This window comes from Antechinus flavipes, chromosome 3 (genome assembly GCF_016432865.1).
Source record: "Antechinus flavipes isolate AdamAnt ecotype Samford, QLD, Australia chromosome 3, AdamAnt_v2, whole genome shotgun sequence".
In the NCBI taxonomy this organism is placed as follows: Eukaryota; Metazoa; Chordata; class Mammalia; order Dasyuromorphia; family Dasyuridae; genus Antechinus; species Antechinus flavipes.
In genome coordinates this window covers 248,262,566-248,288,501 of record NC_067400.1, presented here as the reverse complement: position 1 = coordinate 248,288,501, position 25,936 = coordinate 248,262,566, and the positions used below count along the sequence as shown (strand labels likewise).

The following is a 25,936-nucleotide window of genomic DNA, read 5'->3' as shown; positions in this document are numbered from 1 at the left end:
ATGGGGTCGGCTTAGTCCTAAAACTCGAATTCAATTCAAATTCTAGCTCAAACTGAAAACCAGCTAGGACCCAACTTGGGACTCCACCCATGAGCCCCCTTCAGCTTGTGGCCTGTAATGCTGGAGAAACTGAGCAAGATACAGATTAGAGAACAATAGTTTATTAAATGGAGAAATTTTTCTGGGACTAAATGGATCCATGTTTGCTCCCAGGGCTGAATGAGACTAGTCTCAAAGAATCCAGTCCTGAGTATTAGCAAGATTTTTTTATAGATAACAAGAACAATGACATAATGGGGGAGATACCTGGATGGGGATAACCTAATGGGGGGAGGCACCTAGGATGACATAATGGAGGGAAGTACTAGAGAGGTTACTGATATTCTAATGATGTCTAAAATGGATAGACCTTTATCCTGTCAAACATTAAGAAGGAATGATTATAGCCTAAAGATATAAAACCTTTATCTCATCAAACATTAAGAGGGAAAGGTTATAACCTGAGGCAGAGTAACTAAATAGAACAATTGGGAAACTGGTCAGGACATTAAGAAGGAACTGTGGCACAACATTCCACACTCTCTTCTAACTACTCAAATTTAGACCAATCCTATATGAAGTAAATAGAGCAAATAAAAATCAAAATAAAGCCAGAACAATGCAAGGACTTATGGCAAGGTCAAGTCTCTCCCTGATAATCCCACAGTTAATCAGCAATACACAAAGTTCCATATTACAATCATGTCAAGTCCTCTGCAGTTGGGGAGTATATGGACATTTCATGAGTTAGGTCTGTGGTCATTTGTGCATGACTTGGCCTCTGCTTACAGAACAGCAGGGCTCAAGACAGTTGTGCTGCCCATCAGAGGGGCAATCTGGTCCAGAGGAGAAGAGTGAGGCTTGGAGTAGCTCCACCTGTCCCTGCCCAGAGGAACAGACAGGGCTGCAAAAAGGATCAATTTTCTGAGCAGATTATGCACAGTTAGACCAAGGCAGGCAAACCCCAAACTTTTAGAGGCCCGATATCAAACTACAAGCTCCTTTTAAGTATGCTGAAATACTCATTAAGAACCTGGGGTAATAGGAGTGGAAAAACAGATCAGAGAAACTGCCAGTCCCAAGACAGGTATCCAATTTCTGGTTGTTTCTAAAAAAAAAGAATCCCAAAAACTTGAGTCTGCCAGGGCAATTCCAACAGAATAAGGGATTTCAAAGTTAAAGCATAACAAGCAAATCATAGTCCAGTAAATTTAAGGAGTAAAAAATGAAAAAGACTGTTTAAAGGATTTCCAACTAAATCTGAACTAGTAAGAGAGAGGGTAGGGCAGAAATGCCTAAGAAAATAGTTTCCCCAATTTCCTATTTTTTTTTCTTCATGGAAAAGAATTATCAAATAACCATCCCATATATAAATCATATACATATACATAACAGACTAAAAATCCATCAAATATAACAGCAATGGTTACACAAGTTTAACAATTTCCATCCCAAGTCTTAAACATACAGTAATAGTTAAAATTCTAACAATTCAACCACTTTCCCACTCTCCCATATCAGTCCAAATTACATCAGGAGCAAGGGCTATGGTTTTCTCAAAAGCTGCTTCCTGCTAAAGATGGGCAGAGATGCTCAGTCCAGGAAGGAGGATGGGTATGGTGTGGCATGCTGACAATCAAAGCTTGATCTAGGTCCCAGAAGCAAATCAATATATCTGTAATTTGACCAAATCTAGAAACAAAAACAAATCTAACAAAGAAAAGTTAGAACAGTCTGAGATAGAAAGACTTGTCCACAAGGACCAGATGTGGCCTCTCATTAGTTATAAACCTTAAAAAAAACTTGAATATCCAGACACAATATCTAGTAACAATAGATGATCAGACTAAATACTTATTTGCTCAAGTATTTAGGATGTAATGATTACAGATAACCAGATTGGAAACAGCAAGGTATGACATAATTGAATTGCATTAACAATTTCTTATTGACCATTGCTCTGATTACAGAAATCAGTTACAGAAGGAAAAAAAATGCAGTGACATATTAACTATAAATCCAAGAAATTTTACCTCCAATAACAAATCCTAAACAGATATTTACCATAATCTTATATTTATACAGATAAGTTTGCTGCTTTTTGGCTAAAAGCTATAACTTGAAAAGAATGCCTGGAACAGGAAATGCCACTCCACCTCCAAAGAGACAGTGGGGAGGGAAGTCGAACTAAATTTCACTCCAGGCTAACTAAATGCTCCAATAGCTGAAGTAACAGCAGTGGGAGGGCAAGTTTAAATCTTTACCTTTGAAGACAAAAGTTCCCTACCCCACCCAACATTTAAAGTAGCAGAAATCAGTGGGGAGATGGATGGGGAAGATTCTATAAAACCCACATGTCCAGTAGAGCTGGATTTAAAGCATAACTTACAATGTTATAATATAGGTAGTTTTTCTCTCCCTCTGGCCCCATGTAGCCATTATTCCCAATGGACTTCTCCTAAGCTCCAACTTGGCCAGAGTTGAAGCCTTAAGAAAAGTCAGATCCTTTTTGCTACATACTTTACCTAATTAGAAGCACATGACCCCTTTCAGGCAAGTTATCAGAATTTCTTTAACAAGCTATTGTTCTTTTAAGATCTTACACTTAAAGATAACTCAATCTAGCCAGCCTAGGCAACAGTAAAATTATTTCCCACAATTTAAAAACTGCCCAAAAGGATATTCAGAACAAATCTGGCATGCAGAGGCAAACTAATTTCCCAAATTTAGAATCATCCTAAAAATCCTAATCAAATGTTTTCTCCAGCTGGAGTTCAGTATTGAAATAACCAATTCCCAAATTTGATCATTGTTCTTAAATTTAACAAAGCTCTTAAAATTAACAAAACAGACAAATCACACAGAACACACATAGACTGCACAGTCAAAACATTTAACACAGACCAGGGGCTTTCTGGAAAGAAAACCCCTGAGGGAAGTTGTCGGCTCCAGTCTTTCCTTCCATAATCCAAACAGAGTCTCTCTTTTTTTTTTAGCCAGATGGTGTCTTAAAAAGACACCCTGATTTATACTCTGGAATGCCCAGAGTTGTACCAACTGGCACACAGATGTGTCTTAGACATCTAGGTAGGGTTCCCTGCATCCAGAAGACTCTACTCCCAGAATTTATACTCATTAGCATTTCATAATTCTGGGAATACAGATGCTAGCATACAGACAGAACAGAATAGGTCTTATACAGACAGAACAAATCAGGTCTTAAGACATAACCAAATGATACCCCAAAAGGTACCCAGACAGACTTACTCTCCTGGGGCAGAAATGAGGGTGTCTATCATCAGGCTGTTGTAGCTGGAAACTGCTCTTTTTCCTGGAGGCTCTGGGAAAAAAAATCTAGGGGAACCCAGTCTCTCCAGGCCAAGAATTCAGATCAGCAGCCACTCTACCCAAGACAGAGACCCAAAAGTCTCTTATCTCTAATCCTGCTCATTTTCTAATATCTCACTGGGGAGCTCCAAAATGTAATGCTGGAAAAACTGAGCAAGACAGAGATTAGAGAACAATTTAATAGTTTATTAAATGGAGAGATTTTGGGGGGACCAAATGGATCCATGTTTGGTCCCAGGGCTGAATGAGACTAGTCTCAAAGAATCCGGCCCTGAATATTAGACAGCAAGATTTTTTATAGGATGACAAGAACAATGACATAATGGGGGAGAAACCTGGATGGGGATAACCTAATGGGGGGCAGGCACCTAGGATGACATAATGGAGGGAAGTACTGGAAAGATTACTAATATTCTAATGATGTCTAAAATAGACCTTTATCTGTCAAACATTAAGAAGGAATGATTATAGCCTAAAGATATAAAACCTTTATCTCATCAAACATTTAAGAGGGAATGATTATAGGCTGGGGTTTTGGGGCAGAGCAACTGAGGTAGACTTTTATCTCATCAAACATTAAGAGGGCAGCCAGGTGGCGCAGTGGATAGAGCGCCAGTCCTGAAGTCAGGAGGTCCTGAGTTCAAAACTGACCTCAGACACTTAACATCTCTTGCTGTGTGACTCTGGGCAAGTCACTTAACCCCAAATGCCTGAGCAGCAAGAAACAAACAAACTAACTAACAAGAGGGAAAAGTTATAACCTGAGGCAGAGTAACTAAATAGGACAATTGGGAAACTGGGTCAGCACATTAAAAGGGAACTGTGGCACAACAGCCAAAGCTCCCTATTATAAAAGAGCCAAATTAAAACCCTCTCTTTACAGAGATTCCAAACATGCCCAGTTCATGCTTGGCATGCTAAGGTCCTCCATCCACTGGAATACTCTTTCCAGCACTATCCTCTCTTTATCCTCACCTATTTTCCTAACCAGACTTTATGCCTCACTGTCAGATTTCTAACCTTACTTCTAGTCCCCATAATAAACCCTTTTATCAATCTAGGTTTTTGGGTCTGTAAATTCCTTTACAGAGAATCTCTGTGCTGCCAGAAGGGAGTCCCCAAAACTCCCTACCCTTGTGCTGAATCTCAAGGGGTTGCAGGAGAGCCAAACCTCTCCATTTGGTTCCCTGTACCCCAAACCTGCCACTAGACCTTATCATTTAACTCCCTGACCACCAGAAACCCTAATTTCATTTTGGTTCCCTAAATCTAAACCTCATGACAGTGATTCAAGGCAATTCCAAAAAACTTGGGGTGGAAAATTCTAGAAAGAACTATGAAGCCTGAATGTGGATCAGAGTATTTGCTTTTTTTTTTCTTTCCCCCCAAAAAGATTTAATAATCCTAAAGAATTGGTGGGTCAAAGAACAAACCATAAAAATAATGGAAATTCTCATCAGTCAAAATGACCACAACTTACTTTTTAAAAAATTTTTTAAAATAACTTTTTATTGATAGAACCCATGCCAGGGTAATTTTTTTTTTTTTACAGCATTATCCCTTGCATTCACTTCTGTTCCGATTTTTCCCCTTCCTCCCTCCACCTCCTCCCCTAGATGGCAAGCAGTCCTTTACATGTTGAATAGGTTACAGTATATCCTAGTTACAATATATGTGTGCAGAACTGAACAGTTTTCTTGTTGCACAGGGAGAATTGAATTCAAAAGGTAGAAATAACCCGGGAAGAAAAACAAAAATGCAAACAGTTTATATTCATTTCCCAGTGTTCTTTCTTTGGGTGTAGCTGTTTCTGTCCATCTTTGATCTGAATTAACTCTCTTTATTGAAGAGATCCACTTCCATCAGAATACATCCTCAAACAGTATCGTTATCGAGGTATATAATGATCTCCTGGTTCTGCTCGTTTCACTTAGCATCAGTTCATGTAAGTCTTGCCAGTCCTCTCTGTATTCATCCTGCTGATGACCACAACTTATAAAATGCAGCTAACATAGTCATAAGGGGAAATGGATATCTCTCTATGTGGTTTCATCAACAAAAAAGGAAAAAGAACTAGCCAATGAAATGGTTATGCAACAAAATAGCTAGACATGCAAGAATCAAACAACATTTTGTTTGACTATGCATATTTATTAAAAGGTCTTTGTTGTTGTTTGCTTTTTTAATAAAAGGAATTGGAAGTTCAGAGAAAGGTCAGGGCAAGAAATTAAAGAGGAAAAAAAAGGAATACAAAAAACAGAGGACATTAAAACTTTTTTCCCCAAAAAGTATAGCAAAGAGAACACAAAGGATCACAGAGATGCAGAATAATTTTGCACATTACGGGTTCAACTTATATACTTAGAAAACCAAGTTTCTCCTTCTATGTGCAAAAGGAGAGTACTCCAAGTTGAGGGAAGGCTATCTTATAACAACTATTTTTGTTATGCCACCTTAGTAAAAATGTCCTTTTGGTAGAGACCTATATACTAGAATGTATATGTATTAGAAATTCCAATCTGTCCGAGTGATCTCTAAAAACCTAAGAAGTAGTCAGCTATCTTCTGGGGACCTGACCTTTAAGAGTGAACAGTTAAGGAATTATCTCAGAGAAAGTGGGATATTCATAAGGATGTGGTAAACTGTAGAGAATTCAGAGGAGGATAAACAGGATAGTCAGACTCAAAGTTTAATTGAAAGATTGATCACTTTTGATCAGAGAAATGCAAATTAAGACAACTCTGAGATACCACTACACACCTGTCAGATTGGCTAAGATGACAGGAAAAAATAATGACGAATGTTGGAGGGGAAAACTGGGACATTGAAGCATTGTTTGTGGAGTTGTGAACAAATCCAACCATTCTGGAGAGCAATCTGGAATTATGCCCAAAAAGTTATCAAACTGTGCATACCTTTTGATCCAGCAGTGCTACTACTGGGCTTATATTATCCCAAAGAAATACTAAAGAAGGGAAAGGGACCTGTATGTGCCAAAATGTTTGTGGCAGCCCTTTTTGTAGTAGTTGGAAACTGGAAAATGAATGGATGCCCATCAATTGGAGAATGGTTGGGTAAATTGTGGTATATGAATGTTATAGAATATTATTGTTCTGTAAGGAATGACCAGCAGGATGAATACAGAGAGGCTTGGAGAGACCTACATGAACTGATATTGAGTGAAATGAGCAAAACCAGGAGATTATACACTTCAACAACAATACTGTATGAGGATATATTCTGATGGAAGTGAATATCTTCGACAAAGAGAAGATCTAATTCAGTTCCAATTGATCAGTGATGGACAGAATCAGATGGACAGAAACCCAGAGAAGGAACACTAGGAAATGAGTGTAAACTGTTTGCATTTTTGTTTTTCTAACCAAAAAGGTTATTTTTACCTTCTGAATCCAATCCTTCCTGTGCAACAAGAGAACTGTTCAGTTCTGCACACCTATATTGTATCTAGGATATACTATAACATATTTAACATGTGTAAGACTGCCTGCCATCTAGGGGATGGGGTGGAAGGAGGGAAGGGAAAAATCAGAGCAGAAGTGAGTGTAAGGGATAATGTTGTAAAAAATTACCCATGCATATGTACTGTCAATAAAAAGTTATAATTATTAAAAAAAAAAGAAACAACAAAAAAAGAAAGATTGATTGATGCTTAGCATAGAGAAGAAATGGCTCAAGGAGGACATGATTATCTTCTTTAAGTATTTTTGATCTATTACATGGAAGAACAATAAAAGTTGTTTTACTTGTCTTCTGTCAACTAACACTAGACAGAACTAGGAAAAATGAGTGGTAATTTCAAAAAGTCAAATTTAGTCTTGATGAATTTTCTAATATTAGAATTATATATATGTATACTTGAAGAATTGCAGAGAAGTGCTAACCTACATTGGCAGAGAGAGTGTCTCATCTCATCAAAGTTTCATTACAAGTAAAATTACAGTTCCAGTCTCTATCCTTACATGAAATGGGTTGCTTAATATGGGAAGGTGAGAGCTTTTCAAATATACTAAACAATTTCTTTTTAGAAGAGAAACATTTTTCTAGATATTTAATTTTCATTTTGTTTTTTTCTCAATTACATGTAAACAAAAAAATTTTAACATTCATTTTTGAATATTTTGATTTTAAAAATCTCTCCTTCCCTATTTTCCTTCCCCATTTTAAGACAAGCAATTTGATCAAAATTATATGTGTTATCATGCAAAACATTTCCTTATTAGTCATGTTGCAAAAGAAAATGCAAATCAAAAAAACCCAAGAATAATAAAGTAAAAGATAGTTTACTTCAATCAACATTCAGAGTCCATCACTTCTTTCTTTGGAGATGTATGACAGTTTTCTTCATAAGTCCTTCAGAATCGTTTTGGATCATTGTATTGCTGAGAATAACTGAATTATTTACAGTTGATCATTATACAATAATATTGTTACGGTGTACAATGTTCTTTCTGTTTATTTCACTTTGTATCAATGCATGCAAGTCTTATCAGGTTTTTCTGAAAATATCCTGCTCATCATTTCTTATAACACAATAGTATTTCTTCACAATCATATACAACTTGTTCAGCCATTCCCCAACTGATGGGCATCTATAGGAAACAATTTGAATGAAAATATAACACTATGACAGTTCAATATATATTGTGGCGCCTTCAGGTTGACTCATTTGTTTTCTGAATGTAGAATGTATTCATTCAGCATCTCTCTGCCTTTTGACTGTCTGACTTTTAAATATTACTCTCTGTATTAAATCTTTCCTTGGAAATAACCTGCTCCAAGTCTCATGTAACACTTTATTTTGTACCACTCAAATGCATTTACCATGTAATGTTTATTAAGTAGCCTTTTGTGTTGATGTCTCCATGACCTACTAAATTATATGGCTCTTGAGGGCAATAATAGTGTATTATCTGATTATCTTACTCACATGTAGCACAATGTTTGACACATAATAAACATTTAATAAATGCCTATTTATTGTCTTATTTTTTTTCTCTCTTTGGGGCTTTCCTGGTTTAGACATCAGCATCATGTTTCTGTCATAAATGAAATTTGGTAGGACTCCTTCTTTGCCTATTTTTTCAAGTAGTTTATATAGTATTGAGATTAATTGTTCTTTAAATATTTAGTAGAATTTGCTTGAATCTATCTGGTCCTGGAGATTTTTTCTTAGGAAGTTCATTGATGGCTTGTTCAATTTCTTTTTCTAAGATTGGATTATTTAAGGGTTTTATTTCTTGTAATTTATATTGTTGTAGATATTCATACATTTCATTTAGATTGTCAGATTTATTGGTATGGAATTGGGCAAGATAACTCATATCAATTGTCCTAATTTCCTCTTTGTTGGTGATGAATCCACCCTTTTCATTTTTGATACTATCAGTTTTTCTCCTTTCTTTTTTTAAATCATTAGCCAATGATTTGTCTTTTTTTTATTGGATTTTTTTTTCATAAAATTAGATCCTAGTTTTATTTATTCATTCAATAGCTTTCTTGTTTTCAGTGTTATTAATCTCTCCTTTGATTTTCAGGATTTCCAATGTGGTGGTTAATTGGGGATTTTAAATTTTTTACAATTTGTTTTTTTAGTTGCATAGCCAATTCATTGACCTGCTTTTTCTCTGTTTAAGTGATTAAACATATAAAATTTTTTCGAAGTATTACTTTAACTGTATTCCATAAATCTTGGTTTGTGGTCTGTCATTTTCTTTAATGGAATTATCAATTTTTCTATGATTTGTTCTTTGACCCACTCATCTTTAGGATTAGAGTATTTAATTTACAATAAATTTTAAATCTCTCTTGTATTGTCCATTGTTAAATGTAATTTTTATTGTATCATGATATGAAAAGATGCATTTACAATTTTTGCCTTTTTACATTTGATTGTGAAGTTTTTGTCCTAATACATGATTGATTTTTTTTTGCATAGATGCTATATACTGTTGAGGAAAAGGTATATTTCTTTTTTATGCCCATGCATAATCTCTCTCTATCTCTAAAGCTCTATCATATTTAAACTTTTCCAGAATTTTATTCACCTCCTTAATTTCTTTCTTGTTAACTTTTTAATTAGATTTATCTAGTTCTGAGAGGGGAAAATTGAGGCTGCCCAATTTTATGGTTTTTATCCTTTCCATAATTCATTAATTTCTCCTTTAAAAACTTAGAATTAGTGAATACTTATTTAGTATTCATATGACTTATTAATGGTACCTTTCAGCAAGATATAGTTTTCTTCCTTATCTCTTTAATTAGATCCATTTTTGCTTTTGCTTTGTCTAAAATCACACTTGCTACCCTTGCTTTTTTTTTTTTTTTCAGCTTAAACATAATAAATTATGCTCTAGCTCCTTACCTTTAGTCTGTGTATCTCTGTTTCAAATGTATTATAAACAACAGATTCTAGGATTCTGGTTTTTAATTCATTCTGCTATTTGCTATCATTTAATGAATGAGTTCATCCCATTCACATTTATTGATTTGATAACTAATTGTCTTTTCCCTTGCATGCTATTTTCCCCTATTTTTATTCCTTCTCTCTCCTACCCTTCCTTTCTTTCCTCATAGTTGCTTTATGTATGACCACCTCCTTCCTTACTCTATCTTCCCTTTTATCTGTCCTTCTTTCCCTTCTTTTATCCCTTTCCCTTTTTTATTTTCTTATTGGGTAAGATAAGTTTCTGTAACCAACTGTGAATTTGATTCCCTCTTTGAGCCAATTTTGATAAGAGTTCAAATTTAAGCTTTGCCTATCATCTCATCCTCACTCCTCATTTTCCCATTCATAATAGCTCTTTCATGCCTCTTTTATATGGGATAATTTACCCTATTCAATCTCCTTCCTTTTCCTTCCAGCACAATCTTTCTCTTTTTTGCTTTGTTTTGTTTTTTGAGGGTATTATCCATCAAAGTTACTTTATCTCTATAGATACTCCTTCTAATTGATCTTATTATAATATAGTTCTTAATAGTTATAGATATTTTCTTGTCATGTAGAAATCTAAAGTTTAACCCTACTAAATTTTTTGTTTTTTTTTTCTTGTTTCTTTTTAAAGACTTTTTTACATTTCCCCTGAACCTTATATTTGAAGATCATATTTTTTATTCAGCTCTAGTCTTTTAATTAGTCTTGAAAGTCCTCTATTTTCCCCCCTTACTCCTGAAGGATTAGATTTACTTTTTCTGGGTAGGTGATTCTTTGTCTTAATCCTAACTCCTTTGCCTTCTAGTATATTGTATTCTAAACTCTCTGGGGTTTTTTATGTGGAAACTGCTAAATCTTGTGTAAGCCTGACTATAACTCCATGATATTTGAATTTTTTTTTTTTTTTGGTTGCTTGCAGTGCTTTTTCCTTTTTTTGTGAGCTGTGGAATTTGGCTATGGTATTCCTGGGAGTTTTCATTTTGGGATCTCTTTCAGGTGGTGATTGGTGGATTCTTTTAATTTCTATTTTGCCCCTTGGTTCCAATATAACAAAGAAATATCTTTGATAATTTCTTCAAAGATGATGTCCAGGCTTTTTTTTTTTTTTTTTTTTTTTTTTTGATTGTGGCTTTCATGTAGTTTAGTAATTCTTATCTCTTCTGGATCTATTTTCCAATGAAAAATTTCATATTTTCATTTTCTTTTTTTACCTTTTTGATTTTGTTTTATCAATATCTTGATGTCTCACAAAGTCATTAGCTTGCAGTTGCTCAATCCCAATTTTACTTTATTATTTTTAATGCTGGAAAGATTTAGTTTGCATTCTTGCAAGAATGGGTGCCTAGGTGAGTAGACACACTTTTGAAACTCCAAGGGCAGCATTTTATTTCCTGTCCAGAAGCACAAGTCTCTTCCTCAATTCCCCATTAATTGCATCAATTAATAGAAGTTATAGGACTCGACTGACTCTCCATCTTTCATTACATAGTCAGTCCCTATCCCCCAAGGAGCTTACATTCTAGAAGAAGGAAGATATCTATGGAGGGCTAGGGCAAAAACAAAAAAATTCTTTTCAAATCTCAGGCCATCACCCCTGATTACAAAAGTCAGTCCCTGCCCCAAGAAGCTTAAATTTTTTGGGGGAAAGATAACTAATCTCCACTCTTGATTATTCTTTGATATCCTTGTGAGTTTCAATTTTTTAATTTAAGTTTCATTTCTCCAGTTTATATAATTGTGGAAATCAAATGTATGCTCATCCATTTTTCACAATTTCCCCCTTTTTTCTTTTGTTTTCTTTCTGTTTCTTTGTTCCTTCCTTCCTTCCTACCTTCCTTCCTTCTCTTCCTCCCTTCCTATTTCCTTCCTTCCTTCCATTCCTCCTTCCTTCCTTCCCTCCATTCCTCTTTCCTTCCTTTCTTCCCTCCATCCCTCCCTATTTCATTCCTTCCTTCCATTCTTCCTTCCTTCCCTCCATTCTTTTTCCTTCCTTCCTTCTTAACTTACTTTTTTCCTTCTTCCCTCCCTTCCCTCCATTTCTCCTTCCTTCCTTCCCTCTTCCTCCTTTCTTCCTTCCTTCCTTCCCTCACTTCCTTGCTTCCTTCCTTCTTTTCCTCCTCTCTTTTCTTTCCTTCCTTCCCTCCCTTCTTCCCTCCTTCTTTCCTTCTTTCTTTCCTCCTCTCCCTTCCTTTCCTTCCTCCCTTTTTCTTTCTTTTCTTTTCTTTTGCAATTTGGTTTCCACATCCTTTTCTAAGCCCTCATATTTGGCTAAAACTTCCCATTTCATAATAATCTATTCACCTCTGCACAGATCTCCTTACACAGAATTCCCTGCTAATTCTTCTGACAGGGCTGTACTAGGATTAAAACTACTTCCAGTTTCAACACACATTCCACCTCTTCCTGCCAATAAACTGTCCAGAGTCATTCATTCTATTTTCCCATGCTAGTGGCATCTAATTACTCTGCTATTCCCTTCACTGCCTCTCTAGTATAATTTATTTATCCACCAGAATAGGAATGATCCAAATCCAGAATTAACTAGATTTCTAGCCTTGAATTCATAAGTTACTATTCTTGGTATAATTCTCCCTGATTCAGTCCTACTGTCTTCTTAGAATAACAGAGTAAAAGGAATAGCCAGTTGGGTCAATATATAAGTGCCCACTTAGTTCCCAAGAAAAGCAGGTTTATAAGTGCTTTCTCTAAATTGCTTTGGGGTTTGCTTATCCCTGAGAAATTGCCAGAGTTACCCTCAGTGACTCCAGATTCAGGTACATGCCACTACAATTCCTAGTTTTTGGAATCTTTCAACCTGCCATGAAAGGCAAATTGTCAACCCCAATTTTAAAGGAATTATTTTCTTTAATGAGCCTTGATTCTTTTCCATTTGGACAATTCTATTTTCTAAGGCATTATTTTCCTTGATAAAAATTTGTATATTTTTCCCCATGCTATCGACTTTTTTTTTTCTTTCATGATTCTCTTACATTACTCCCATTTCTTTTCCCATTTTTTCCCTAATTCTCTAATGTGTTGGGGGTTTTAAAAACTCTTTTTAAGTTCTTTCAGGGATTCTTTTTGGGCCTGAGATCAAATTACATTTTTCTTTGAGGTTTTACATGTAGCCATTTTGATATTATTGTCCTCTTCTAAATTTATGCCTTGATCCTTATTATAGTAATGTTTTATAATCCAACTTTTTTGTTTGTTTGTTTTGTTTTGTTCTTTGCTTATTTTTTCTGCTTTTTTTGCAAACTGATGTTTTTAATGTGAGATTTAGACTCTGGTCCTATATTGTCTCAAGCTTTTTTTTTTTTTTTTTTAACTGCTTGATTTTACTGGATTTTGGGGCTTAGCTGCTTGCTTTCATTGGGAGGGTAGACTACCCTTTTGGTTTTACTTGGGGGTGGATCTCTCTACTAGACTCCCCTGGATGTGAGGCCTTGATGCTAGGATGTTGTGGTAACAGTCTTTTTGGTGGTTAGCCCTGGAGGAGTAATTATTTTTGCTCATTTGCCTGAGGTGTGAGAGCCTGCTGTTGATTTTCTAGGGAACAGATTCTCTCTTTTGGTAGGCCTTAGGCTCCAGAAGGGAGCTGGTGGTAGCTGGGTGGTATTTGGTGGTGGGAGCTGGATCTTATTTTCGGCCAGGCCCAAGTTGGGATTTCATTACTGGTCAGTAATAGGATCAAGGCTTTGCAGGAGGGCAGGGCTTCACTGATAGATTGTCACAGGAATGGAGCTTTTCAGATCTCTTGCTATGAGGCTGGCCCCTTCTATTGCTATTGGAGAATACTCCCCTCCCACCCCAGTGAAACAGACCTTTCCTGCAGAGATGGTAAGCTGCTTCCCCACTCCTAGATCAATTCTGAAGTGGAGAGGAATTTAGAAGGACTTCAGTGGATTCCTTTCTTACTCCACCATCTTGGCACTAGAAATCAAACATTTTTTGTAATGGGCATAGTATCCGGGCTAGCTTTCTGGAAGTTCTCTGGATGGGCCTTGGTCTTTAGATGGAGAAGTGAAAAAGGCAGGAGAGCTACCATGAGGCTGGTGAAAGATGGAGCCTGGACCCTGGAGTCTCAAGTCTCGAGTCTCTTCTGTGTCAGTGTCTGAGTCTTCTCTGTGTCTCTGTCTGAGACCCCTGGGTTCCCAGTCCTCTCAGCCCTTAAATACCTCAGTACAATTACATCACTACAGCAACTGAGCACGTGCCAACTGTAGAATCATTACATCACCATACACATTAAGTATATGCCAACTAGAGTAATTACATCATTACATCACATTAAGTAAATATTTAACTAGAGAATCATTATCCTATCAATCGAACTGAGTAAACATCCTACTTTAAGTATCTTTTGTTTCAAGTATACTTTTCCAGAGTTCCAGCCCTCTACAAATGGGCATGACCTAAAAGTCTTCCCAGTAAAATCAGAGTTGAAGCAAGAATGTCCATTCTCACACCAATTTCCAATATAGTACTGGAAATGCTAGCTGCAGCAATAAAACAAGAAAAAAAAATTGAAACAATAAAAATAAGCAAAAAAAACCAAACAAACTAGCACTCTTTGTAGACAATATGATGATATACTTGGAGAATCTTTAGAGAATCAAGTAAAAAACTAGTTGAAATAATTACCAACTTTAGCAAAGTTGCAAGATATAAAATAAACACCAACACATTGTCAGCATTTTTATGTTAGCAACAAAATATAGCAGAAGAAATAGAGAAATGTTATTTGAAATGATTACAGACCACTAAACTATTTGGGAATCTACCCGCTAAGACAAACCTAGAAAGTATATGAACACAATTACGAAACATTTTTTACATAAAGACAGATCTAAAGAACTAAAAAAACATTAATTACTCATGGATAGGCTGAAATAATGACAAAAATAAAAATTTAACCTAAATGAATTTACTTATTCAGTGTCATAGCACTTATATTATTAAAGAATTATTTTATAGAACTAGAAAAACTAATAATAAACATCTGGAAGTATGAAAGATGAAGTTAGGTGGCCTAGCACTTCCAGGTTTCAAATTGTAATATCAGTTGTAAATATCAAAACAATGTTTCTATCTAAAAAATAGTGTTGTTGTAATAGAAAAGATTAGATACACAACATAAGGTAGCAAATGACTATGTTAATCTAACAGATGATTGCTCAAAGATTTTATCATTTGACAAAAATTGCTGGGAAAACTGGAAAGTGATTTGGCAGAAACTAGATATAGACCAACATTACTTAATATGTAATGCTACCAACATAGGCCAAAATGGATTTAGGTATAGATTAGATGAACATGGAAAAAATGTACCAGTCAGATCCATGGATAAAGGAAGAGTTTCTGAGGAGTTTATAGGAAGTAAAATGAATAATTTTGATTACATGAAATTTAAAAAAAAATTTCAGCAACAAAACCAATGTAGCCAAAATTAAAAGAAAAGCAGGACACTGGGGAAAAGATTTTATGGCAAGTTTTTCTGATTAAGTTCTTTTTTTTTCTTGTGTATGTATATATAACTTACTCACATTTATAAAATAAGAGCCTTTCATCAAGTGATGAGTAAGGCAATTTTCAGAAGAAATCAAAGATATCTATAATCATATGAAAAAAATGCTCTACATAACTGTTGATTAGAGAAATGCAAATTAAAACAACTCTGAATTTCTTTTACACCTTACACTTTATACCTATCACAATGGCTAATATGACAGAAAAGAAAAATGACATGCTCGAGGGGATATGGAAAAACAGGGACATTCATGGATTGTTGGTAGAATAGTGATAGTCCAAGCATTCTATATCATAGTTCCAAATTATTCATGCAAGACTAGTACTAGGTCTGTATCCTAATGAAATCACAGAAAAGGGAAAAGGAACTTTATGTAAAATAATTACAATAACAACAATAATAATTATGACAACTTTTTTTTTGGTGACAAAGAACTGGAAATAGAAGGAATATCCATTAAGTGGGGAATGGCTAATTAAATTGTTGTAATAGATTACTACTGGGATATAAAAAATCACAAGCAGGATTTTCTCAGAAAATTGTTAGAAGTTATATAAACTGATGAAAAGTGAAATGAGCAGAACCAAAAGAACATTGTAACAGCATTATTGTAAAGATGATTTGAAAGGTTTACCTACTTTCATCAAGACAATAAACCAAAAAAAATTCTGAACTTGTGATGAAAAATGCTATCCACCTCCAGAGAGAGAGAGAACTGTTGAACTCTGAATAAAAATTGAAATAATTTTTTTTCATTTTCTCCTCTTGCTTTTTTTTTTTTTTTTTTTTGCAACATGGCCAATGTTTTGTATAATTTCACATGTATAGCTGATATTATATTGCCTGCCTTCTCAATGAATTGGGGAGGGATTGGAGGGAGGGAGAGATTTTAGAACTCAGAATTAGGAAAAAAAAATGTTAATTTTTTTTTTTTTTTTTTTTAAGAGCAACACATTTAAGGAAAGGGGAACATACTGGGCTGCTTCAATGGCAATTGAGGCTGTTTTGGAGTAACAGCCCCCAAAGCAGTCACATCAGACTTCTATGTAAGATCTAGAAGGCAGTTGTACCAACCCCAGGAGTAGCAGGTAGCAATATTGACCACTGTAACAATGACAGTAGTCATAGAATTTCAAAGGTTTTGACATATCTCATCATTATTTCCTTTAATACATTTTTCTATTGCTCTTTGCTTTGTTCCTTGATCCACCAAATATTTAGAATTAAATTATTTTACCTCCAATTAATTGTTACTCCTTTCTTCAAGGTCTCGTATGCCAAATTTTTATTGCATTGTATTCAGTAAAAAAGATATGTTTAATATTTTTGCATTTATGAGAGTTCTGTGTCCCTAAAACAATTTTTAATATCCTAAAACATTACAATTTTTGGAAATCTGCTCTGCATGGCAAAATATGTAAAATTTTCTATTCCTATTTGATAATGACCACAGGTCTATCACATCTAATTTTTCTAATGTTGTATTCATATCCTTTTCTTATCTTTTCCTTTGACCATCCTCTCTTCCTTGGTATTATTTTTTCCCCCCTAGATTTTCATGATGCTATTCTTTCATAGTTCTCTTCCTAACTCTCTGACCACTCCTCAGTCTCCTTTGCTGACTCTTCATCCAATTCACAACCATTTAACAGTATTAATAACAGGTGTATCCCCATGTTCTGTCCAGGAGCCTCTTCTCCCTCTGTATGATTTCATTTGATCTCACTAGTTTTCATGGAATTAATTATCATCTATATGCTGATGATTCATAGATCTACTTATCCAGCTCTAACCTGTAGTCTCACATTTTCAACTGCCTAATGGACATTTAGAACTAGATGTCATATAGATAGATTATCTTAAACTCAGCATATCAAAAAGTGAATTCATTATCATCTCAAGTCCTCCCTTTCCCCTAAATTACATATTAGTGTTAAAATTAGGTTAAGGGTACCATAATAGCCTATTTTCATTTCTTTCTTTCTTTTTTTTTCTTTTCTTTTCTTTTCTTTTTTTCTTTTTCTTTTTTGCTGAGGCAATTGGGATTAAGTGACTTGCCCAGGGTCACATAGCTAAGACTTGTTAAGTGTCTGAGAGCAAATTTGAACTCAGGTCCTCCTGACTAAAGGGCTGGTGCTCTATTCACTGCACCATCTAACTGTCCCCAATAGCCCATTTTCTGAGTGTCCCTGACTCTATACTTCCCTACTTTTGTGTAATTTCTACTCATCTGTCAAATTGATATTCCTAAAGCACAGGTCTAATCATGTGATCCTGTCATCTTCTTATTCAAAACTCCAGTGACTTCCTACAAACTTCAGGATCCTTTGTTTGACATTCAAAGGCTTTCATTATCTGCCTTTCCAGTCACATAATGTGTAATCCAGTGATATTAGCATCCTTGATGTTTTTCTCATAAACATTTTTCACTTGCTGTCCCTCATGCCTGTGATGTTCTCTTCCTCTGTCTCTTTCTCTGGCTCTCCCATTCCTTCTCTCCCCCTCTGTCCCTCCTCTGCTCCTCCTCTGTTTATCTATTCTTTTCCCTCCCTGGGTGTCTGTCTGTCTGTCTTTCTTTCTCTCTGTCCTCTTCTCTTTTCTTTTCTTCTCTTCTCTTCTCTTTCTCTCCCCACCCCCCTTAATCTCCATCTCTTGGCTTTCCTGGCTACATTCAAATGCCAGTTATGCCCCCTTCTACAAGAAGCCTTTCCTGATCCCCCCTTAATATTATTATCTTCCTGGAGATTATCTCCAGCTAATTCTGTATATATCTTGTTTGTATTTATTTGTCATGTCTCTCTCCCCCATTAGACTTTGAGCCTCTTGAGGGCAGGGTTTTTTTTTTTTTTTTTTTTTTCATTTTTGTCTTTATTCAAGTCCTGACACATAATAGGTGCTTAACAAATGCTTGTTGACTGGCTATCACACATGCAGGAGATCCACTGAACAGATAAATATGATGTATATTAACAGATTGTAGAATGTTACCCAAGACATAGAAGTAAGAAGTAGTATAAAAAGCAATCTATAAAGGAGGTGGACCAGTGTAAACAGCAAGAGGAATAACGGAGGTTTATAATGGAGTAAATCAAATATCAAAAGTCATTAAGTATCATGGAAAAATGTCACACAAAATGAGAATATAAATGGGTTGGGATTTGCACCTGTGTAAGTACTAACAAACTTCTAAAGCATTTTAAGGTTTGCAAAGGGATTTCCAAAGAACTAGTGTGTTGGAGGTATTTCCATTTCACAAGGAAGAAAACTGAAATACACAGAGATCAATTTACTTAAGGTCAGTTCTTTGACATGTTGTGGCAAGAGGGTAATAAATTTCCTTTTTATTACCTATGAGGTGACTGACTAGTCATTTTTACCATTTCTCTAGACCTTGGAATCTCACTTATAAAATAAGGATGAAGAAGTAGCTTTCAGTACCTTTCTAGATCTAAAGTTTTGTGACTGTGGTTTTGTGACTAATGCTTTTCTTTGAAAATTTATTTAGAATTTAATCATCGACAAGAAAATTTCTGTATGTAAAGGCCAAAGACTATATATGAAAAACATAAATTTGTTATATTCGTAATAGGTGGATATTAAACAGGGTAGTAACAAAATCGACCTATTTGTGCTCTCTCCTGACGACTTTTTTTTTTTTTTATCTTTAAATGAATTATTGGTGGTTTTTTCTTGCATCTCAATCATTAGTCACTAATTTATCCGTTCCCCAATAAAACCCCACATTTTAACCAAGCCAGCACAGTGCTGACGTTAAAAATAAATGAATACAACCCACCACTGCACACTAGGTCCAGAACGTCCCAGGGCAGAAGCTCACGTGGCCAAGGGTAGGGGAGACCTGATCCTAGGAATCTCGGAAGTGACGCATTTCTTTCTTGTCCCTTCATTTCTTAGCCCCCCTCCCCCCCCTAGCTCTTACCCACCCCCCAGCTCTATCCCCAATCCCAGTTTCAGCCTCTGCCCCTGCCCCTGCCCCGCTCCCAGACCCATATACCTGTCTAATCCCTATACCTGCCCCTGCCCCTCCTAGCTACCCGTCCTTGGGTTTCTATTGGATGAGAATGGTTATTTTGCCTTTGGGCAGGGCTTTACACTATGACGTTTCCGGGGGGAAAAGGAGAGAAAGATAGGGACCGGGTCTTTAGAGGCTGGGGCAAGGGAGGAGGGAGGAGGGAGGAGGGAGGCGGGAGGCGGGACGCGGGAGGTGGGGGGGGGGAGGGGAAGGGAAGGGAAGAAGGGAAAGGAAAGGGAGGGGAAGGTGTTTTCTTGCTAGCTCTCTTCCGGCGAGCGCTGCGTGCCCGGAAGTCACTCTCCTGGCTGTGTGATTTGGTTCGCGCGAAGTCTGGGTTTCCCGGGGCTTGGAGGACGGTGGCAGATGCCATGGGTGGGAAGAACAAGCAGCGGACGAAGGGGAACCTGAGGGTGAGTAGAGTGGGAGGGCTTCGTGGAGGCGGGGCTCCTGCTTCCGGGAATCCGGAGACGGTTGGGCGCCTATCCCCTCTACTCCACTTTGGGTTGTTGCTCCGTCATCCCTAGCGTCCTGTTACCTCTGGAAGGAACTTTAGAGGCCATCTTAGGCCAAAGTCCGCATTTACAGGAAAATGACACGTTCGCAGTTTGTTCATGTTGCAGGCCTGGATGGTTTAATTACTGAGAGCTGGTTGCAAGTGAAGGGATAGTCAATCGCTTAGTTTTCTTTTTCAAACTCCACCCCCTGTTCCTCCCCTGCTCCTCCTTTCTAAGTGTGGAAATTGCCCAGATGTTTGCACCTTGATTTCACCTTTCACACAACCAAACCCCTTAAAAAGCTTTTGCACTCAATGCTACTTCCCAACAATTCTGCTCAAAACCTAGCAATCCCTACTAATAATTTCTTTGAAACTACTTTCTCAAAGAGCTTTCCTCGACTTTTTCTGCAGCATTTATATACTGTTGGCCACCCAATTCTTCTGGACACTCTTGTCTTCAGAGATAAGTCTCCTTAGTTTGCTTTTTAGTACTACTACTAGTTGCTGGCATTTATTATTTATTACCTTTTAAAAGTTTGCAGAGTTTTTAGATTCATTTGATGATCTTACTGACTCTCATAGATTTAATTTTCCTCTTTTTTGCTGATGGTTCTTAAATCTATCTTTCCAGCCCTAACTCTGCTGATATCAGATCCCCCCCAATTGCCTTTCAGACATCTCAAACTGGATTTTCAATAGATATATGAAACTCAGAACCTCCTAGCCTCCTTCTTCTTAAACTTGAGACGCCATTGGGTCTTGGAACTGAATATTTTTTGGGGGGGAGGTCTCGAACCTAGGATTTTTTTAAATCAGTAATGATTGATTGTATTATCTATTTTATATATTTGTGTGCCTGGGGTGAAAAGGAGTCTCCAGTGGAAAAAGTTTAAGAAGTCCTCTCCCATGCAATCTGTTGCAAAGATTTGTGGATTTCATCTTTGCAACATTCCTCTGATAAAGCCTCCTTCTCTTCTCAGACTCTGCCACCCTGATTCAGATCCTCATCACCTCACTCCTGGACTTTGTAAAAGCCTGTTGGTTGGTCTTTCTGCCTGTAATTTCTCCTCTATTTTAACCAAATAACCAAAACAATCAAAGATTTTTCCTCTAGAGCAGGTTAGGGATGTCACCAGCACCTGGAACACTATTCAGTAAACTTTAAATGTCTTGTTTTTTTATGCTCCAGGATCTATGTAAAAATCCTCTGCCTTTTAAAAAACCTGAGCCTTTCCATCTTGCCAGACTTCTTTTATCTTTCTCTTCTACATGCACTCTGCCATGCAGTAATTACAGCATTCTTGCTATTCCACAAACAAGACATTACATCTTTTTACTCTGTGTCTTTAGCTTGGCAGTTCTTCATGTCTGGAACGTTCACCCTCCTCAACTCTAACTCCTGATTGCTTTCAAATCTCAGCTAAAGACTCACCTTCTACAAGAAGTTTTTTCCAGTTTGCTGTTTCCTTCTGAGATTGTTTCTAATTTAGCTTGTACATATTTTGTTTTTGTGGGGTTGTTTACATGCCATCTCCTCAGAGTCTGAGGAGTTGGGATTTTTTTGGGAGAGGACTTTCTTCTTAACCCACTATTAGCACAATACTGACACTTCAGTGGGTGCTTAATAAATACATGCTTCTTGACTTGACTTCAAATCCATTGCTCCTGCCACAGTGTCACACTGGCTTATCTTTTTTTTTTTGGGTGGGTAGTTTCTCAAGGTTTTATTCATGGTGATTTCTTCTTTCTCCATTTTTCACTCACTTAGTCTAGGCCATTTAACTTTATCGGTTCAATAATCACTTCTAAGAAGATCATAAGATTAAGTAGAAAATGGTGGTTTAATGATGTTTAATCATTTGTTTTTTAGATGAAGAAACTATAGTTTAGGTAATTCAAGCCCTGAGTGCTAGACTTCTGTCTCCAACTATTAACAAAATGTCTATCTCTGTTTTACTAATTTGCCAGAAGTAAAATAGCAACAGGATTTCTTGTCTTCCATTTAAATATGCCATTTGATAGCTAGAATAGGTTCTCCTTGTCAAAAAATAACTACTAAAAAGTAACTTTCCACTAAAAATAAGTTTGATTCTCAAAAATTATTTAGTGGTTTCAGCAATTAAAAGTATTCTTCCATCTGAATTTTAACAAGCTATATCTAAAACATTGTGTATATAGCACATAATATAAAACTTTTAGAACAAATGATTTACCTTATGTTTTCAAGTATTTTAAATGTCTTTAACATAGACATTTCCTTCTGCTTGCTGAAGTTACATTATTTTCTTTTTCATTCCTCATGAAACACCCTTTCATTGAGATATCGAATCTGGAAAAACAAAGCTAAACTTTAGAAAAAATAAATTACATTCTATTTAGTCCAGTTTTTTCCCCCTATTCGGATGACCATTTGACATTTTTTTTCTTTCCAAACCTTTTTAAACACTACCAATTTTTGTGTTAGTTTACTTACAGAGATGTTGGTAAATCTCAAAAAAACAATTTATAGCATATCAGTCTTTATTTCCCCTTCAGTGAAAAACTTATTTTCAGAAGCATGAACATGAATTGTCCCCAGTATTTTTATGTAATTTAAGGAGATAGCATAATATAGTGAAAAGAACATATTTGGAAAAGAAACCAGGTTATGAGGATAATTATAGTAGTTTAAATAAGAGAAGATAAAGGCCAGAACTAGAGTGTTGACTTTAAATGGAGAAAAGATGATGAATGTGACAGGTATGGAAATAAAATCAACCAGAACTGGTGGCGGATAGGGTTATAAAAGGAGAGGGAGAGGGACAAGATGGGGTTGCTCAGGAATGATTCTTGAAACTCAGGTTCCTGACAAGATTGTGGTATCCAAGCAAAAACCAGGAAGTTTAGAGGAGGACAGGGGAATTTAATGTTTTGTTTGAATGTGTGTAATTTGAAATGCCTTTCAGATATCCAGGGTCTATGTAGGACTGGAATTAAGACATGTAGGACTTGATAAAGATGCTAAAGGTCCTATTTTATGAACAAACACATGTTGACATATTACAAATAAGAGTGCACACATAAGAAAAAATTATTTAAATGTAATATATTTAAAGCTCTTTGCAAACCTTGAGTTGGTATTATTAATGTACCCACCACATTGAAGCCCAGTGTTTTGGGGTCATCTGAAGTTCTAATTCTTTAGAAACTCTTTGTTCCCAGATTCATAGCCCTATAAAATCACCATGAAGCTATTTCAGTCCTTTACTATATACTTTATATCCTCATTGTATGTAAAACAATGTGTTAGCAGATGCAAGTTATCAGATGAATGTGTTAGTGTATTAGTATTTGGTGGAGGGTGAACATGAGTATAACAAGTAATAAAGTAGAAATCAGTAATCTCTGGTTTACTAATCTAATTTTTAATCTCTTAATTTTTTCTAGGAACTTTTATAGTCCTTGTAATCTAACCAATTTTTTCCCCCTTGGAGAGAGCTCTGCTTGTTGTGGTGTTTTCTTTTTCTGGGTCCATATCTTGGGTTTCTCTTTAGCTATAGTATTTCTTCATTATATCAGTATTTTGTTTGCTTGTTTTTTCAACCTCAGTTCAATTGGAATTTTGTGTTCATGCCAGTCAGCCAGTTCCTCTCTAATACTGTTGAATAGATCTTTTTTGATATTCTGTCCTCTCTTTCATCTGAATGCTACTTTGCAGAAGATCTAATGTTAAAATTTCATTCTATCTCAGACTCTTTTTGTCTCACGTTTTGTTTTTGGTTTCTATTCTGACGGGCTATCCTTAGACTCTAGTTTGAGATTCTTTTGTGGAAATCCTTGATAGACTTCCCACCTCTGCTAGTCATGTTTTACCCAAAGCATAATGGATTCCCTCATCAACTTCTGTCTGTTTGGTTTTGATTGGTTTTTATTTTGCTGTTCTGTATTAAATGAGGTGCTTGTTTTTCTGTTTTGTTTTCTTCATAAACTTTGATCTTTCTGGAGTCCTTTCAGTCTCCTCCATCATCATTTTGGCCATAGGTCCAATGGTGAATCCACTTCCTATAGAAAATATAGTCTGGCCAGGAAATAAAGAAACAAAGATTATATGATTTGCTAATCTAGAACAAGTATACATAGAATAAGTCTGCCAAAGGCAACACAGTTTTAAGATTATTGAAATTGATTTTCTAGGTATCTGAAAGAAGGGATAATTCAAAAGGCTTGAAAAATCACAGACTCGGGTTTTTTTGGCCATAAAAAGGCATTTGGGAAAATGTCAATAATTACTGACTTAAATGCCTAATTTTCTATCTTAATGAAATTTGTACTCACATTGAAGGACTCTCCAAAGTATGAGATCTTTGCAAATGAAATTCTGCAAGACAACTATGTCTTTATAGTCACTTGATTGAAAGCATATAATGAATATGAGATACCCATATGTTCATTATTTATTGGCTATTAAAAAGAAAACAATTTGGGTAGAGGGAAGTGTACTTTCTTAAGTGATTTTCTCTAATGAGATATCTTCTGTGAATGTCAAAATATACAAGATTCTTTGAAAGATATGAGTTGTAACTTTATTAAGTGGCTTTCTGAGCAGTATTATTAATTTATTTTATTATTTTTTTTAACAAGGTGCCTTTTAATGTTTATGCTCTAGGATCAAGCCTGGTCTTATAAATTTCATGGAATTCATTTTTGATTGCTTTTAATTTGTTCTTTCCATTGTAGTTGTAGCCATTTATATATTTTTTTCTGATTCTACTTAGTTTATTTTTCATCAGTCCATATATATTTTCTCATGATTCTGTATATTGGATGTATTCATATTTATACATTTTATAAAAAAAATTTCACAAACAAATATCTATATGCAAAGTATAGGAAAAAATGAAACAATGAATCTTTTACATGCAATTTGTGGATTTAAAATTTTTTTTGTAACATTTAATGTGATATCGATGCTGTTTCACTTGTCTCTGTACTGAACTTCCTTCTGCTTCTATTTTGTGTATTTTGAAAAACACTTTATGAATACTTTTCTTAATCAGCCAGTTTGGATTTATTAATCATTTATTATATGCTAAAGTGCTCTTAAACAACAAAGAAAAGCAAAAGCAATTCTAAGCTGAATTATCAAGGGAAGGCATAAAACACAGGGATCTTGCCAAAGCTATTTGCCATTTTCATGTAGGTGGTCCCAAGATAGGGTCTAAATCATAGCAACATTCCCTTTAGGTTCAAGTGAGATTTTATGGATTGCTCATTTTTGTAGATGATTTAGCTCGAATTTGTAGATATAAATATGTTCAAAGATTCAGAACTTGAAGTAATTTTAAGAGACCATCTCAGCCAATCTCATTGTTTTTTTTAATATATATACATATATAAATAAAACTCCACACATATATACACACATATACAATTTTTTTTTTTTTAACAATGAAACATCTGGTCTAAGGTTTTACAATTAGTTGGGGCAAAACCAGGTTTTATAAGTCTTTAAGGCTCCAAATCCCATGGTTTATTTTCTTTTTTAATCCATTTGCTCCTTTCTTTCTCCTTCCCTCCCTTCCTTTGTTGTTGAATTTATCTGGGTCTGAGAGAAGTAAATTTTGGACCCCACATTTGCTATTCTGTATCTCATTTAACTTTCCTTTCCTTTTTTCTTTAAGAAGTTAGAAATACTATGCTATTTGTGCATATATGTCTAGTACTGATATTAATTCATCTTTTTTATGATGTCTTTTAACAAAATATAGTTTCCTTTTTTATCTATTTTAATGTTTTTTTAAAAAAACTATCTTTGTTTGAAAATAGGATTATTTTTTCCTTTTTTACTTCAGCAGTGAAGAGTAAAAGGTTCTTCAATCCCTTATTTTAATTATATGTATGTATATCTTTCTCTTTCAGATTTTCTTGTAAATTTATTGTTCAGTTATGTTTTCTATCCTCTTCCATTTTATGGTAGGGTCATCCCAATTAGGTTCATAATTATAATTTCTAATTGTGTTATTTCTATCCATCCTGTTCTTATACTTATCCTTTTCTTCC

General features: G+C 35.5%; 2 protein-coding genes across 3 annotated transcripts in view; one reads left to right on the top strand and one right to left on the bottom strand.

Annotated features, from left to right (window-relative positions):
* Nucleotides 1–19,267, bottom strand: part of USP16 (ubiquitin specific peptidase 16) — a 68,515-nt gene extending 49,248 nt beyond the window's left edge. Inside the window, exon 1 of one of the 2 annotated variants that reach the window (XM_051984846.1) lies at nucleotides 19,165–19,267. The gene's annotated coding sequence lies outside the window, so the exon portion shown is untranslated. The remainder of the gene's footprint in view (nucleotides 1–19,164) is intronic. The other variant, XM_051984847.1, reaches the window with a different exon arrangement.
* Nucleotides 19,268–19,469: 202 nt separating this feature from the next.
* LTN1 (listerin E3 ubiquitin protein ligase 1) overlaps nucleotides 19,470–25,936 on the top strand; it is an 87,056-nt gene continuing 80,589 nt past the window's right edge. The window contains exon 1 of the mRNA XM_051984844.1: nucleotides 19,470–19,811. Coding sequence (XP_051840804.1) covers nucleotides 19,485–19,811 — 327 coding nt within the window. The 5' untranslated portion in view covers nucleotides 19,470–19,484. The remainder of the gene's footprint in view (nucleotides 19,812–25,936) is intronic.